Source organism: Triplophysa rosa, linkage group LG21 (genome assembly GCF_024868665.1).
Source record: "Triplophysa rosa linkage group LG21, Trosa_1v2, whole genome shotgun sequence".
NCBI classification, from domain to species: Eukaryota; Metazoa; Chordata; class Actinopteri; order Cypriniformes; family Nemacheilidae; genus Triplophysa; species Triplophysa rosa.
The window spans coordinates 9,181,249-9,197,658 of record NC_079910.1 but is presented as its reverse complement, the minus strand read 5'-3'; the positions used below and the strand labels follow the sequence as shown (position 1 = coordinate 9,197,658).

Genomic DNA, 16,410 nt, shown 5'->3' with positions numbered 1-16,410 from the left:
TTGTTTCTATTATGTAGTTTAAATGTGTGATTAGGAGGTATGTTTGTTTAGTCACTTCTGTACGTATAGCCTTTAGCTTTTATTCTTTTTAACACAGAGGACCGCAATGGAAATAAGCCTTAGGCTTTATTGTGTTTTTATCCTCAACAGTTTTTTAAAGTGTAGGGATACTTGTTCTTTTGTACAGTTTTACAAATTCTGTTAAATAAATTTCAATTCACAATAATTTATTACTTCATTAATAATTGCCTGAGAATCAAATCCGTGATACATCAACATCATGCTCTCTTTAAGATGCTGGAAGCCAAGCTCTTCTGAATGATCTTTCAAAACTATCATAAACGTTTAACGATAGGGCACCATCAGCGAAGACATAAAGTTTAGAAATAAACTATTTTGTATTTTAACAGTAGAATTTGGCTTCAAGCTGAAAATAACTTATTAAGAATGACAACAGATTACATTCCCAAAGTGGCCAGAGACCGTTCAAATCATGCAAATATAAATCATCAGGAGATTTATCGTAAGGATCACTTCCAGAACCTCACAGTGGCAGCTGTTCCACATCTCAGAGACCTCATATGTGTTTCTATAAAGATTTCAAGTCCTTCCTCTTTGGCCAGGAGTAAAAGTGACAGCTGTTTCCATGTGAGAAAGTATATTTGGCAGTGCATGTATCCGTATGTCATCAGAAAACTGTTTTTCAACAGAAGTGCTGAAAGACCCAAAACATACTCAATTCATTACAACGCCAGCATTTTAACAGCTTTCTGCCAGAAAGAACTACAGTCAGCTTAAGACAGAATCTATACTGTTGTAAGCGAGACACAATGATCTACTGTACATCACCAAAACATTATTAAAACTAAAGGTCATCAAAGATAATATTAGTCTATGAAATTTGTGTTTGAGGTTTTTGTTTGGAGTCTGCGGAGACTTTACAAGATATATGCAAGAAGGCGAAACAGAACTGACAAGCAGTGAGGTCTCATCTGAGGAAAAGACACGGGATACTGTTTCATTTAAATGATATTCTCCTGGGATTTCATTGATGAAATGAAAAGCACCCAGCATCAAACAAGTTTAGACTATTAACTGCTTTTGTATTTGAAAAAGCAATGTTTATGTTACAAGCTTCTTACAAATATTTTATTCTCATTGTGGATCTTGTTTTTGGATCATGTTTTCATCTTGTGGATTTGTTTCTTTTATATATCTTTGGTTCCCAAAGTAGCATTTTTTACCTTTTTTACACTGGACCCTTGGTGTTTTCCCACAAAACCTACTTTGTCTATTAAAGACAAACCTAATGGTTTGATAGTTTTTGTAGGATGCATAAACACTAAGAAGAAAAAGAAATGCTCAATTTTAAGGAACTACATGCCAATCCAAGGTTAAAGGAATAGTTCGAAATGATTAATCTGTCATTATTTACTCACCCATGCCATGTTGTCTCAACCCATATGCTGTCATTCTTTTCTGTGAAACACAAAATTAGACATTTTCCAAGAACCAAGAACCATGTCTGTCAAGCTCTATAAAAACACAAAAAATAGTCTCATACTGTATAAGTCTTATATTCCAAGTATGATATCTCAGTGTGGAACAGATTGTTTCAGCCATTATTCTTTGAAATTCTAGAAATGCTATGTGTAAATCCAGACTATTACACTGCACATACAGAAACACACAAGCATTTGTTATGAGATTTGAGCTGTATATATTGAACCTCTTTATGAATGAATGAATGAGACCCTCATTACTGAAAGTGACTTTACTACACAAAAGACCTCTATTTGCTTATGAGTCATAGCCTAATTACCCAGAGCTCATGTCCGGGGTGTGTAGGTACCTATACCTGTTTGTGTAACTGTTTATAAATACTGTATGTGTGTAAGGAGGTGTACAGAGGCATACATGTATGGGCGACCGGGGCTTGTTGTCACAAGGGCTATATTTTATTAAGTTATGAATCAAAAATTCAATGACATTAAAAATGTTTTGTCTGGCATTGTATTTTTTTTTTCAAATCTAATGTCCTCATACAGAAATGTACTTCAAAATTAAACCTCCCCATAGAAATATTAACGGAAGTACAAAGTACAAGCCCGGGTCTCTCCTATGTGGATACTATACTGCTCAGCGGAGGGCTGTCCTGATTGCAGTCATTAACTTAGTGGGGGCAGGCGGAAAAGGAACAAAGATGAAGGACGGCAGTCCAGCTTCATGTGATTTAAAGCTTGCTTTGAACTAAAGCTTTTTCATTCTTGCTCAGCATCCTTTTAATAGTCAGTCTGAGAAAAGCAACAAAAGACATTGAGAATGGCAGATGAATGTGTAGAAAACCTGACATATGACTGCATCTCAGCATACATGCAAACCCAAGAGAAAACAACAAAATAAAGCTCTCAAATGAAAGGATACATTTTCCAGACTGTAATTTTACCAGTCTGGGCAATTAGACAGCTAAGGAAATGAAATCATTGAGAAGTTCTCTATTAACTGTCTTTTAAAATGTATATTGGCTACTCTGCTTCTCATACTAATGATCTGAACAAACCCATTTTTTGTGTGTGTATTCATTGACACTAATTTGGAAGTCGACGTGTTGACGTAATTCTGTCATTATGGCAATGATGAGGATGATGGTATTTATTTGTGAGAGAAGGTGGAAAAACAGTGGTGGTTTGAAAGGAAGCTCTGTTGGAGTTGGAGGTAGATGGTGAAAAGAGATATAGTAAAGATGCACTTGTGATTTGCATGCCTGTCGCGCACTATAATGTTCGTAGAAGCTTGTGTATGTATGTTCCTGACTTTGTTTTATTGATGACAGGATAATACATATTTTCTAAAATATTAATATTTCATAGTAATATTTATATGAAAGATTATTGTTGGGGAGTATGTGAGGAATAGTATATGTAATTAAAAGCTTTTTATTCAAAGGATGCCACCACATCAAGGGCCAGTGGTTACTCTTCTCCACATAGTTTTTACCAATTTAGGGCAATTACTGCAAAAACTGACACCTGTTTTCCTGAAAAAAATGTTGAGGAGGCAAAGGAGACAGTGGCTCCTCCAAAACATTTGGATGTGAAATAAATAAAGCAAGAGAAATAATACATCAAGTAAAATTGCGTTCTCACTGAGCTCCTAAATTGCAGAAAAAGGGGAAAAGTCACGTGAGTGGAGATTGGGTGTGATTGGCTGATTACGCTTTTAATGAGATAATGTCCATCATGTTTGCAACCGATCTAATCGACACAAATGGGTCAAACAGGTGGAATTGGAAGGGCTAATTACAAAGTAAACAACTTGCCCGTTTGGAAATCACCACTTTTGGTCACGTCCAAAAACTAAATGGACTGTAAGTGAGCATGTGTTAGTGTGCACTCAGCTCGACTGCATTAAAGGTATAGCAAATATCCACCCCTGCGACCTTACTTACGCCTGTGTTATTTACCAAGGGTTTGATGGCTAATGGCCCGAAAAAGAAATTGACTTACCAATACATACCAAACAACAGCTGGTAACAAATAAAACCTACACAGAATATGCTTAATATAGTTTTATTCTTCTTGAAGCAGTGTAAAAACCTAAGATGTGATTTAGTTTTATTAAAAGAATAATAATAACATCCAAGGTTAATATAAACCTACATAAATATTAGTATTGTTAGTTTATGGTGAGTGGTATGGAAGCTGTTGTAAACATTAAATGAAACGTGAATTTAAACCAAAAGATGGGAATTCTTAAAAATTTTAGATGTCTATCACGTATCACTGCTGATTTGTTACATCACAACGCACTACTTGCACGTAGACTTGTGACGTACTTCCAACTTGAAACGTTTAAAAATTCGATTATTACCCGCATACATTATCAGTGACATAAGCAGGGGCGGAGCCAGGGGGTGGCCAAGGCCACCATAAATTAATCTTTGGCCACCCCCCGGCCCCCACCACCGCTTTGCCGGCAACTTTTTTGAGGAACCATTTCTGTACACAGTTGTTCCCATATGGACGCATTTCAACAGCACACCTCAAACAAGTACTTCTCCACCCAAACTGAAGGTGGCGGTAATAATACACTCAACTTGAATTTCAACGCTGTTTCCCACCGCGAGAGAAGAGGTCACAGGTAAGTTAACAAGAAGAATTAAGTTTATTCACTATGTTTGAAATGTTTCTTGTCTTAATGTATGTATATTATGGCTGGCGTGCTGAAGTTGAAACAGACATGGTAAAGTTTGCTAAGTTCATTTAGGCTGTTAACTTATGTAAGTTTGGGTGTGTTCTGTGATATTGTAATGTTTGTTTGATAAAAGTGCATTCTGGTATATTCTTATGTCGTGTAAATTGTCATTATGGTGTGAGCTTTATCACCAATTAAAAAGACACCACCTTCTGCAATGCCACACTGTTTCAGATCTTTTTTTAAATCAGTTTAGTAATACATTAAAAAGCTTATGTGGATCTTCATGATGTACTTCTACATGGCAATCACTGCCTGTTTAAGTAAATGAGTGAGTGACTAAGAAACACTACTAGATCCACAGTGACTTGCCACATAGGGGAAAAAAAGATGATATCAGTTTCTGTGCTACCCCTGTGTGAGCTATGGTCTCAGTCTGGCCACCCCTATGAAAATTGTCTGGCTCCGCCACTGGACATAAGAAGAAATATTATAAACAAAGGTATAATCTTCAAAAGATCTGAGAAAGCAATGGCTGGTGGACGATGGCGTTTCACTTTTTCTCCTCACACACAGCTCCGTTGCAGACATTTAACCACCGAACGCAAATCACAGAAGGCTGAAGGAGACTTTTTTTACAGGGAATCATAGCAGCACTGTTTGGATTTAACAACTACAGACTTCAAATACTGCAGTGTTTAATGCGTGAGAGAGCACGGACCGGACGAACACACGCAACACGTTTTTATTAAATGTTTGGATCACTTTATGTCATTTTTATTGACAAATGTAAATCTGTCAATGTAAATGCAATTTCTGTCAATAACTTAAGGCCTATGTAAAAAAGTGTATTTATAACGTTTAAGGATAAATGCCACAACATTTTGCGCAGTTAATGTATTTATTTTGGCAATAGATCTGCTCTATCTGCACATTACTATTTCAAAATACTAGCCTATTTACTATAGTAGTTATAATACTATTTTTAAATATTTTGCAATGTGAATGAACATCTAATTAATTTCCACATAGAACCTTTATGGTGTCATTTTATTGTCTTTCAAATGTATGAAATATAATCTATTAATGAGATTTAGGAAAGGGATGGACTGCTGCAGAGTGCATACAATGGCGGCTTTATTATTCAGGAGATGAGTGTACGTTTATAAAATATATGAGGTGAACTTCTGCTATTTTAAAATCTGTCATAAAATCCCACATTAAAGCATGTTAACATCACAAACAGGATTTATTGTTCTTAATTAAGTGACCGCCCTAAAAATGATCTCCGCATGTAGATATGCTGAACACTGTTGCCGGTGTCGTATCAAAATCTGACTCCCCGTGAGATTATGACTCCCCTGTTTTGAAGATTGGGGTTAGGATTAGGTGTGGGGACGGGCTTTAGAGATAGGGACCAATCACAAAGCAGCATCCTAAGTGAATGAACCAATCAGAAGTAGGGGAGTCAAAATCTCACGGGGAGTCGAAATTCAGTACATCGGAAATGACTGAGCTGCATCGAGGAGAACGCGGAAGAATACGTGCAACAAGTCCATACACAAGCAAAGATCAGTCAAGGGGATCATTTAACTTTAATAGTCCCAGCAGACTTCAAGAAGTGTCAGTACATTTTAATGCAGAGTTTTCTCAAGAAGCACCAGTAATATTTTAGGAGTATAAACTTGTGTGGGTATTAAAAGTTTAATGAAACCGACGTCTGAGTGTATTAAATGTACTTTAATAATGGAGTAGTAAGAAAAGCCAGACCCCACAAACCCGCTTAGCTCATATTACTGAGATTAAGAAACTTCACATCACATTATCTTTGAAAGCAACCTGGGTTTCACATTATCACAAAGCTAGCATTGACGGCAGTTTCATTAACATGTCTGCTAGTTAAAAAAAACATGTGACATCAAAACACAAAACAAGAGTTTGCCTTGCATGTTCAAAAAGTCATAGGAATATGCCAGCTAATAAACTGTTGATGAATTTGATTTCCGTCACCCCTTATTCCTCATGGCAACAATCAAGTTGCAATATGTCAAATAAAGGGCCTAAACAAAACATAAGATTTAAGATGCCAAACAGAATGTGATAATCCAAACATTCTGTGTCAGGAAAGATGTTGTAAGCATGTAAATGTTCAATGACTTGCATGCAACTCATGAGGGATTTCTAAAGGAAAAACTGAGTTGTCTTAAAACAGAACCACTTTCAGCACCATTAAGGAACATGGAAAATACTTGTGCACTGGTCTAGCGCCATTAATTATTGAAGGAGGTTAGCCACATGGTATTGGCTTGTTAAAAACACTTCAGCAATGCAACGGAACATAGTGTTTTATTAACAACCTAAAATAGGTAAATACCTTTACAATGGAAAATGGATTAGGTATAAGGTAAGGTATGAGCAAAATCATTATAAAGAAGTTTTGAAGTAAACTAACTATAAAAACGTTGGTCAAAATTTTAAGTGCAAGGTATGAACGGTTACAACGGACGCATGTGCCTGGCCAGAATTTAACTTTGTGTTTGTTGATCGGTCTGGCTAGTGGGTAATGATATAACTATTTACATTTTATCTAATTTATATTAATATTCATTTAAATAATATATGTTATATTGTATATTATATTATATTCTCTTGCATAATAATTGTATTAAATAAACAATTTCTTGAATTTTATTGTATGTTAATTTTTTTAAACATTTTTAAAATAATTATTTATTAAACAATTGGTTGAATGGGTTGTGTAACTTTGACGCTTTTAAGTATTGCCAAGTGGCAGTTCTTCTACTTGTAAGCCAAAATAATACTGGCTAGACATAATTTTACTTGCTAGCTAATGTACTTCTTATTTCTTTTGCTTGTTATCAGAAATAATCTACTGGAACTCTATTCTTTGCTGATGTGTACCAGAAGTTAAAGCCACAAAAGTGTGCATGTGCAGTAACGTTTATGTTGTTGCTTTGAAATCGTCTATTACAATAGTACAACTGATTATGACCATGGCTTGGTGAGTGGCAGTGACGCTAGATGGGTTTTTTTTTTTTTTTTTTTGGAGTACCTTAAACATACATTTTTTGGTAAGTTAAAAACAGTTTTATCAAAAGCTTTTTATAACAGCCATCTGAGTAGAACGGATAAAGAAATCGATTTACCCAATAAACTGTGATGTTTTTGTTCTCTTCAGTTGTAGCTTCTTTCTTACTGTGCTTCCCATGTCTCTTATTCATAGACAAGCCTTTGGCACATAGAGACAGAAAGTAAGGGAGGTTGTAAGGCCTATAGGATGAAGAATGTGGCCATTCTTTGACGTCTAACGTGATGAATTCCCCTTTTTAATGTGTTGTGCTCTCTAAAACCTGCTCTATATAAACGTCAGGGAGGTCATGCATTTACAGAATTGATGGCATGATTCCAGCACTCAGGGGAAATTGGGAGAGTTGTAATATGACAGCAAAAGTAAACCATGAATTATATGACAGAAGCTGATGCTGATGTAAAGCTCTCTCACAGAGAATTACAAACAGTCAGCAAACAGCCATGAGGCAGTTGGTAAGTTGATCCATCCTCTCTTTCTAGAGAACTGTTTCTCCCTCTCTTATTCCTTGCCAACCATTATATGTAGATCATGCTCAGGCATGTGTATTTTATTTAGTCTTCTCATATTTCTATAGCAACCAATGTAAGTCATTGTCCTGAGTCTGAAAATTGGCTCTGCTTGGTAAGGCATTTCTAATGATCACAAACTCACAGACACCTGTCTGACAATACACGACTATATGCCTACTGCACAGGTGGGGTAAATTTTCTCTCACCCACAGGGTGTGTGGGCCAGTTAACTTAGGGTCATTCCTTGGGCGGTAACTATAGAAGCATAACCTTTAAGGTTTATCATTGGCAGTGAAGTTATTTTGATAGTTTTGTTGAAGAAATCATGAAAGCATTAAAAGAATTCATGGAGATTTCTGCAGGGAACATTTGTTTAACTTTACCTCAAAAGCGACTTACAAATGAGAACCAAGGGTACAGTAACAATACCAAGCAATGCAATACAATGTTCCAAAACTGTAAGTGAGACACTGTGAGAAAACAGAAAGTGCACAGAGAAGTGATATGATGATATGAGAGGTGGTATGTTTTTTTTAAGACTAACAGCTGTGTCTTCGGTGTGTTTTGAAGGAAGAAAGAGGCTCAACTGTTCCGATGGAGTTTGCAAAGATCATTCCATCATCAGGTTACATACGTGAGCGTTCAGGAAAGGGATTTTGTGTGTCTTTGCGTTGGTACCTGTAGATTTCTGGAAGTAATGTAGATTTGCAGAAGTGTGGGTAGGTAAGGAGGTGCAGATCCGGTAAACTGTGTCTAAAGTAGCGCTGGTGCTTTGAAGTTGACCCACCACATATGGGTTCAGTTTCAACACATAGAATCCCCCAAAAATCACTATCCGCCACAAGACTACTGAGACTAGATTTAACATACTGTGTATTGGTTTACATTGAATACCAATGAAAAATTATGCATAATTAGATCAGAAATTAGGATGAAGAGAAACATTCTGAGTTTAGGGACATGGGACCATATTACAGACATTTCCAAAACGATCTGACAAAGGTCTTTGGCTGAAGATTGCTAAACTAATGCTCGTTTAATATGACTCCTGAAATGAGACATTGGAAGTGTAAGAAGAAAAGGCAAAAATGTAGGGAGGTGATATCTAAATATGGATTTGAAAAAAATGAAACAACAATGATACAGTTTTACAGAGAATTTACAGTATATCCAGGACACAACTTTAGAAACAAGGAATGCACGGAACAGACATTTTTTTAAAGTGCAGAAGATATCAGACCTCTAACTTGTTCCCAAACGGCTCCCTTGATATTAATTGCCTGCCAATATTCTGAGTCATACTGGCTTGTCCAGAATATAAACTTTCAGTACAAAAAATTAGGGAGGAAAGTTCATGAACTCTTTGGAATTATCTAGGTGGGAATTGATATGTAAAATGTGTTTTTATCTTGTTTTAAAACTAAAAAACCTCTTTGCGCAAACAATGCACATTTCATATTGGTAAATGTATATCTAAGAACACTCCAAGAACACGCCATCTATGACACCACCATGAAAAAAAGGATTCAAATGTATGTAACCAATGTTTTCCAAGAACACTATCACAACATACCAACTCAAAACAAAACAAGTGATGCTGGTCTGCTAAGGACTGCAATCTTACAATCTCTCCAGGTGAATGGTGAATTGAAAGATATCCTTTTGGAAATTTTGGAGGACCTATTGACAGAAATGCAATATAATATTCATAACTATGTCTTCAAATGTGTACAAAGACCTTACATAATGAAGTGTTATGTTTTTATTACCTGAGCTATTTCTATACACCATGGGTGCCCTTACATGGAATTCATCATGTTGTTTCTACAGTAGCCCTAAACGGACAAATGAGCGCGTTTCATATATACTCATTCAGTAGAGAAGTGAAATTGTGACATCTTAGTCCCGTGTCAGCCACCACAGTGCTTCAAAAGAGAAAGGGGGGGATGGGGGAGTGAGCCGTTGGTTGCAATTCGCAACCTCACCACTAGATGCAGTTAAATTTCATACATTGGACCTTTAAATGGAGGAATAGGTCAAACTAAATAGCTTAATATACACAACAGACACCCCCAAACACACAGATGTAACTCTTGAAAATTTTGTCTAAAATGTTCAACTCCTAGTGTGCATGTGGATGATTCCCAAAACTTTCTGAACGGCCTTCATTAATCTACTGTACATGCTCTGATTCATAATATTCCTCCATTGCTTTCACAAGCTTTTTACTTTTTTTGGATGCACATACAGAATATTTTGCCACAAAATAATAGTCCTTGGCACATCTGTTATTTCAGTTACATAATCTATAAATAACATTCCACATATTTTCCTCCTGTATTTTGTAAGTGATTTCAAGGGCAGTGGGAAATTACTTCTAGGTATTGAACTCTTACTAATGTCGTTGGAAATTGTATCCCCAATTCTTTATATAATGCTTAAGGATGTTTGATTCTGTCCCAGAGTATTTCCAGTCAGAACAGATGCTATTTTTTCCAAGATCCAGCTAGAAACGTTCAAAACCCCATACCAGTAATTTTGTTAACAATTTGGATAAGAACACATGGTTCGTTGATGAGAATCATTTTAAACTGATTTTATTGAGTAGTGTTGTCTCCTAGTGCCTAGAAATATTAATCAACCATTTTAAGTTCAGTATAAGAACATTCTGTGACCAAACTCAAGAGTGCATCCTTTCTACGTTTTTTTTTTACGTTTGTTGGTAAATCCCACTCCCACACAATTTGAATACATCCCTTCATTTCTCTTTAAAGACATTTGGAACATGTGCAGATTTGAATTAGCAATTTCAGATTCATTAGACACGGTGCATGAGGGGCCGGCAGGACTGGGATTTAACAGCATGACAGCATTTTGCGGGCAGTTAAAATGGCCTTTATTCAAGGCACCTTCAGTGCATTACCTAGGGATATTTCTCAAGAGCCATTTGAATGCTAAATCAAAGGAGGATATTCTGAAAATATGGAATGATTTCATCTCAAAATAAATATTCCACATGGCTCGTCTGTGTGTTTATATCCGAGTGAAATGTTACAGCGTCTGTGAGATACTTGGTTTATTAAAGTTGACAGTGTAATAAGCAAAACATCCATTTGTTCTTTCTATTTGTGGTTTATTTTTGAGCCATTAAAGAGTTGCGTGAGGTGGTCCGGGCAACCATGTTTTAACTCTTTACATTCATTTACAATTATCATCATTATTCCATTCAAAGAATCTGTATGAAAAGTACACAAACTTGTTTAAAATGTGCAGAAAGATTCCAGTAATACAAACAAAAATGTATATATATGACGAAAACCAATAATAGAGTTTAGAACAGCAAATCAAGACAGTAAAGGAAAACATTTATACAGGTTTATGCAAAAGTAGACCACAAATAATACAATTATAAGCTGTAAAATAAGGACATAGCCAACTGATTTGACCTCTAAAACATCTATATCGGACCCAACCATGGGCTGAAACAACCCAGCACCTTTTAAGTTAAATAGGAGTAAAGTATTATATATAAGAGGTTACCTATGGGAATATTAAGTCATTTAAAGGATTGCAAGTCCAACTTTGTGAGGCAGTGACACCTAGTTAGAAGCGTAAAATAACTCAAATATATTGCAAAAAAAAAAAAGCACAATTGAAGAATCTGTAATACTCAGGGTCAGTAAGTAACCCAAAGTAATATACTGATTTTGAAGATAACATTGTAAAAATGGATAAAGTGTGGAATGCAACTGAGCAGCAGAACCCAATTTAAGACCCTTAAACACTGTATATGCATAAAACCAGTACAACCATTATAATATCTAAAACCAGTTCCTACAAGATGATCACAAGCACACAGCTGAAGTACGCTGCATTTCAAATGCTTTGGACTGATGTTTATGTGATGCTAAATCCCATCTGTAGGAAAAGCAGAGGACAACAAGTCACTTGCAGCTAGGGAGATGTGACATATCCCAAAGAAACTTCTAAAAAGATCATGAATGATAAAACAGCTCTAATGTCTATTGGTTATATCAGAAATAAATGCTGCTTTGCTGTTATGCTTTATTTCTAACCATGAGCAACAGTTTTGCTGACTGACCACAAAAGACTTGTTCAGTACCCAGCAATGGTGGAGTGACGGACTCAGATCTCAGTAGTGAGAGGGCCGCTGCTCTGGATGATCCTCATGATGGACTGAACCACTTCTAAGGTTGTGCCCTGCCCCCCAATGTCAGGAGTGTGTAACTGCAACAGGGAAAAGCAATTTTGAACACTGAAGCCACGGTTAGACATGCGACAAACCGGCCCATGAAAAACATTGAATATCAAATTGAAAATCAAAGCTGGTCATTGATCCCTTTATGACGGCCAAGGGGGGTGCCCCGCTTTTAAAAAAAAATGATGTGATTAAGGTTATACAGTTGAGAGCATAACATTTAACCTCAATAACATCTATAACAAGTATGAACAGATTTCATTCTTATTTAGTATCTAAGGACAATCATGCTTATGCATACAAGTCATTGTCCAAATTCAACTGTCATCTTTTCAACCTGACAGGCAGGTAGTCACACCTGACATTGCCTCTATAAATAAAGCTAGCTGTTTGTTATAAAACCTGCCATACAAGGTGTGTCAGGAGACCACTCCCAAAACATATAGAGAAGTATGTGACTGACCCCGGTCTCATTCATGGTGGTGAGGATTGCACCTCGAATCATGTTGGCGTAGGCATGAAGTCTGAGGAAGAACAGAACATCAACAGATCACTAAGCTAAGCACCACTTAAGCCTTTAGTCCAGTTACACTCTTAAATATTTGGCTGATATATACAATTCTGGTAAATGGCAGAAAGAAGCAGAAAGCCAAATGCACCACAATTAAATCATCATAAGAGCTGATACTTAAAAAAACTGTGAGCTCATATTCACAACTTACTTAAGGTGATCTAGCATGAGACAGCTGGCAAGCAGCATGGCAGTGGGGTTGGCGATGTTCCTGTTGGCAATGCTCTTTCCTGTGTTCCTGGTGGCCTGGACACATTTCATTCTTAGCCATTTAAATGTCAACTCAAATACAATGCAGCGATTGTATTTCCTTCCTTTCGAATAAGTGTGATATGCACATACGCTTAATATTTTCAGACAGTCTTGAAAAATGGATCAGATTTCACTTCTTGTGAAATAAGAGTTAGACAGTCAGGTGAAAAAAATCCGCTTTGAAAACCAAATCAGATGTGTGCGCAATATAAACAAAAACTCTGATAGCCACAACCGTTGACACATGCTTCAGACCAACCGTTTCAAACACAGCATAGTCTCGCCCGTAGTTGGCACCAGGCACCAGACCGGGTCCGCCCACCAGGCCGGCACACACATTGCTAACCACATTTCCATAGAGGTTAGGCATCAACATGACATCAAACTGTTGGGGCTTGGAAACAAGCTGAAACAAGCAAATACAGTGAATTTGTTTGCTTTCCATTTTGGTTATAATAAGCAAAACACAGCACAACAATGCTTCAATCATTCAGTAATTCTTGTCATCTAATATCAACATCAATTAACATTGTAAATTATAATAAAACACTGTAAATTGAGTGTCATTCGTTATACTATAGTTAAATACAGAAATTTACTGTGTAAATGTGTACAGGAAAATAACTATTGTAAAGTATTGTCATTTTTTGTTCCTTGTAATCTACAATTCTGTCTCATATCTGTCATACTGCCATGTTGGTCGGAACTGCACCCAAGTTTTTCACCTACTGTTGCACTACTATACTAATATGGTTGAGTGACAATAAAGGGATTTGATTTGATTTGATTTGACATGAACATGACTGGATTTTTTTAGGAATCAATACTCCACCTGCATGGTGGTGTTATCAACAATCATGCTATCAAACTGAATGTCGGGGTATCCAGAGGCCACCTCCTTACAGCACTGCAAGAACAGCCCATCCGCAAGCTTCCTGTTAAGAGAAGGAAGCGAGAACAAATCATGCATACATTAACACAACTGTGAGGTAGCGGTACAGATGACACAGCAGACTAACATGATGTTAGCTTTGTGGACAGCCGTGACCTTGCGGCGACCATTCTCACGGGCCAGTTTGAAGGCGTAATCAGCGATACGGAGGGAGTTGTTCCGGGTGATGATTTTCAGACATTCCACAACTCCAGATACACTCTGAAACACATGAGGAATATGGCTTTATCCGTCCAGAGTCCAGACAGAAGAGAGGGAAAGTTTTATAGGTCTTAAGTGTCATGTTTGGGTTCCAAATTGAGTCGGAACCACTGATACTGTAAAAAGACTAAATGAAAAAACAATAGTAGTCACATTAGAAACCCAACAAATTATTAATTATTTTCAAATTGTGTTTTAATAGTATTGTTGATCAATAGTGCTATTTTTATAATAATACTTTTTTGTTTAGCAACCAGTACACACAATTAATAAGCAGTTCTTTATCATGTATGGTTTTCACCCTGTGAAAGAAACAGAAGTGTCTGTTGAATGTGCGGGATGAACTTCTGACCTCATGCTCCAGGCTGCTGTACTCGCCCTCCGTGTTCTCTCTGATGATGGTGATGTCAATGTTCTTGTGGCGTGTCTGGACTCCAGGAAGTGACTGGCAGTGCATCACATTGGCATACAGATCCAGACTCGTGCTAAAAGAGAGTGACAGCTGTGTTGAGAATGAACTGAGGGTCAACCAGTCTAGACACAGTCACAAGCAAAACGGCAATTCTGAGGCCATCACCCATCAAGTTTGAACAGAGCAGCCCAACAACCTTCTTTAATTTAGCAAAGTTGTATGGTTATAAATAGATTCATTGTCTTTCTGTGTCTCAGGCCTACCGGAGAAGGTTGTTCCTTGACTTGTGGTTAGGGGGCATGTTGTGAGCGGTCTCAATGTTACCTGCAAATAAGATTTCAGTGCTGCTTATAACAGACAGATACAGTAAATATAACATTGTTAAGTGGTAGATGCATGTTAATACAGACCCTTAAGAGCAACTCCATTGCGTCGAATGGCTGTAATGGCATTGTTGATGTCATCCTCACTGGTTGATGCAGAATTTACATGGACAACCTCAAAGTCCACAGGAACACAGCTGAACCTGTAGAGTCAAAAGAAAATATTTGTTTAGCTAGGTAACCTAATAGTTTTTCTCACAATACTGCCATACAAAAACAAAACGTAGTAATAAAGGCGACACAGGTAAATAACTATCACTTCATTTTACTAAAATCTGAAAAAAGCTTTGCCATATTGACCTGCAACGGGAAAACCTCAGAGACCAAATTTTTGTCAGGTTTGCCATAAACGGTTATCAGAAATTGTTTATATTTGAGAAAAGTACTAATGTAACAAACCTGAAGAGTTCCCGCACATGGTTGAGCAGCTCTGGTCCTATCCCATCTCCAGGAATCAATGTTACAGTGTGTCGACCTCCATACTTGGCAGGAGGCGGCTACATACAAACATATTAAACATTTTATTGACTTTATTACATATGTGTGTAACTAGACTAACTAGACACAGAAAATAACTGGAGCATTTGGTAGAATGCTTTAAATGTGCGTTTACTTACTATTATTTGTCCCTTTACATGCGGGCAGGGGCAAAAAAACAAACATTTTTTTTGCAGTTAGTGATAGAGAATTGGGAACAACAGAGATTTTAATTAAAATAAATTACATGTCTAGAAGACAGTACACTTTTTAACAAGTCATAAGAATGGAATTCTTAAGCAAATTATTTTAACATGTTAAATCATAAAAACTTAATTAAAACATATCAAATATAAGTGAATAAGCACAACTATAATATAAGTGGATGCCCAGTAAATTAAACAAAACATTGTAAATGCAAGACATATTGTGAAGAATGCCTTTATCGTAAAGACAGTAACCCACTGTGGACGTAGCTTTCTCTCTTTGGCTGTTGATTGCTGTACCAAAGACCTACAAAGAGAAACAGGTTAAACAACTTGACACAACTTGTTTGACAGCATCCCTGACATTATCCCAGTGAGTCGCCTGTTTTAACAACATCTGTCTTAAAGGGGAGAATATAACAGAGAAGCTGTAGGCATCTCATTAGGTTTTGCAACATAAACAATCAATGCAACAATTGACGAAATGTCAGTTCGATCGAACAAATCCAACCTTGTCTTTTCCCGTGCAAAGTAATTTGTTGTATACAAGCGATCGCGAGCTTATTTTGACCTTGCCTTTAAAAGTGTCACAAGTCACGGCATGCTCATTCGTCACACAGAAGATTAAGAATAATAATATGTACTTCTGACCATACGGTTATTTTAAATTAACGACTTGCCTTGGCTGTATTTCCCAATCGCCCTCCAAAGATTGGTTTTAAAGCTTTAGTAAGAGTGGCCATCATGCAGAGACTCAAGAGTACAAGCGCTTTTATGTTTCGGGTTAAACAGGAACCGTAGAGGAAAGGTTCCGGGTTGTTTTCTTTTTTTTAACAAATAAATGTGTAGTTCTCCAACAAGAAAGAGAATTAACATTTAATAGCCCTGGGTTCTGTTCTGCGTTTATTTTTATTTTTTTTAA

The 16,410-nt window shown here is 36.8% G+C and overlaps 1 protein-coding gene across 2 annotated transcripts; it reads right to left on the bottom strand.

The window, feature by feature from the left end:
* Positions 1 to 10,872: 10,872 nt before the first annotated feature.
* On the bottom strand, positions 10,873 to 16,277 carry idh3g (isocitrate dehydrogenase (NAD(+)) 3 non-catalytic subunit gamma). Of its 2 annotated transcripts, none has more exons than XM_057319137.1 (14): positions 16,169 to 16,277; positions 15,748 to 15,795; positions 15,423 to 15,434; positions 15,205 to 15,302; positions 14,833 to 14,948; positions 14,686 to 14,746; positions 14,363 to 14,495; positions 13,877 to 14,010; positions 13,690 to 13,792; positions 13,117 to 13,263; positions 12,757 to 12,851; positions 12,498 to 12,558; positions 11,918 to 12,063; positions 10,873 to 11,733 (listed from the first exon to the last, which is right to left on the bottom strand). In XM_057319137.1, the coding sequence occupies exons 1-13, from the start codon at positions 16,232 to 16,234 to the stop codon at positions 11,962 to 11,964; spliced, it is 1,176 nt and encodes a 391-aa protein (XP_057175120.1). In that variant the 5' UTR covers positions 16,235 to 16,277; the 3' UTR covers positions 10,873 to 11,733; positions 11,918 to 11,961. The 2 variants fall into 2 exon arrangements, with proteins under 2 accessions (XP_057175120.1, XP_057175119.1); XM_057319136.1 differs by having other exon boundaries at positions 10,875 to 11,733; positions 11,939 to 12,063.
* Positions 16,278 to 16,410: the final 133 nt, after the last annotated feature.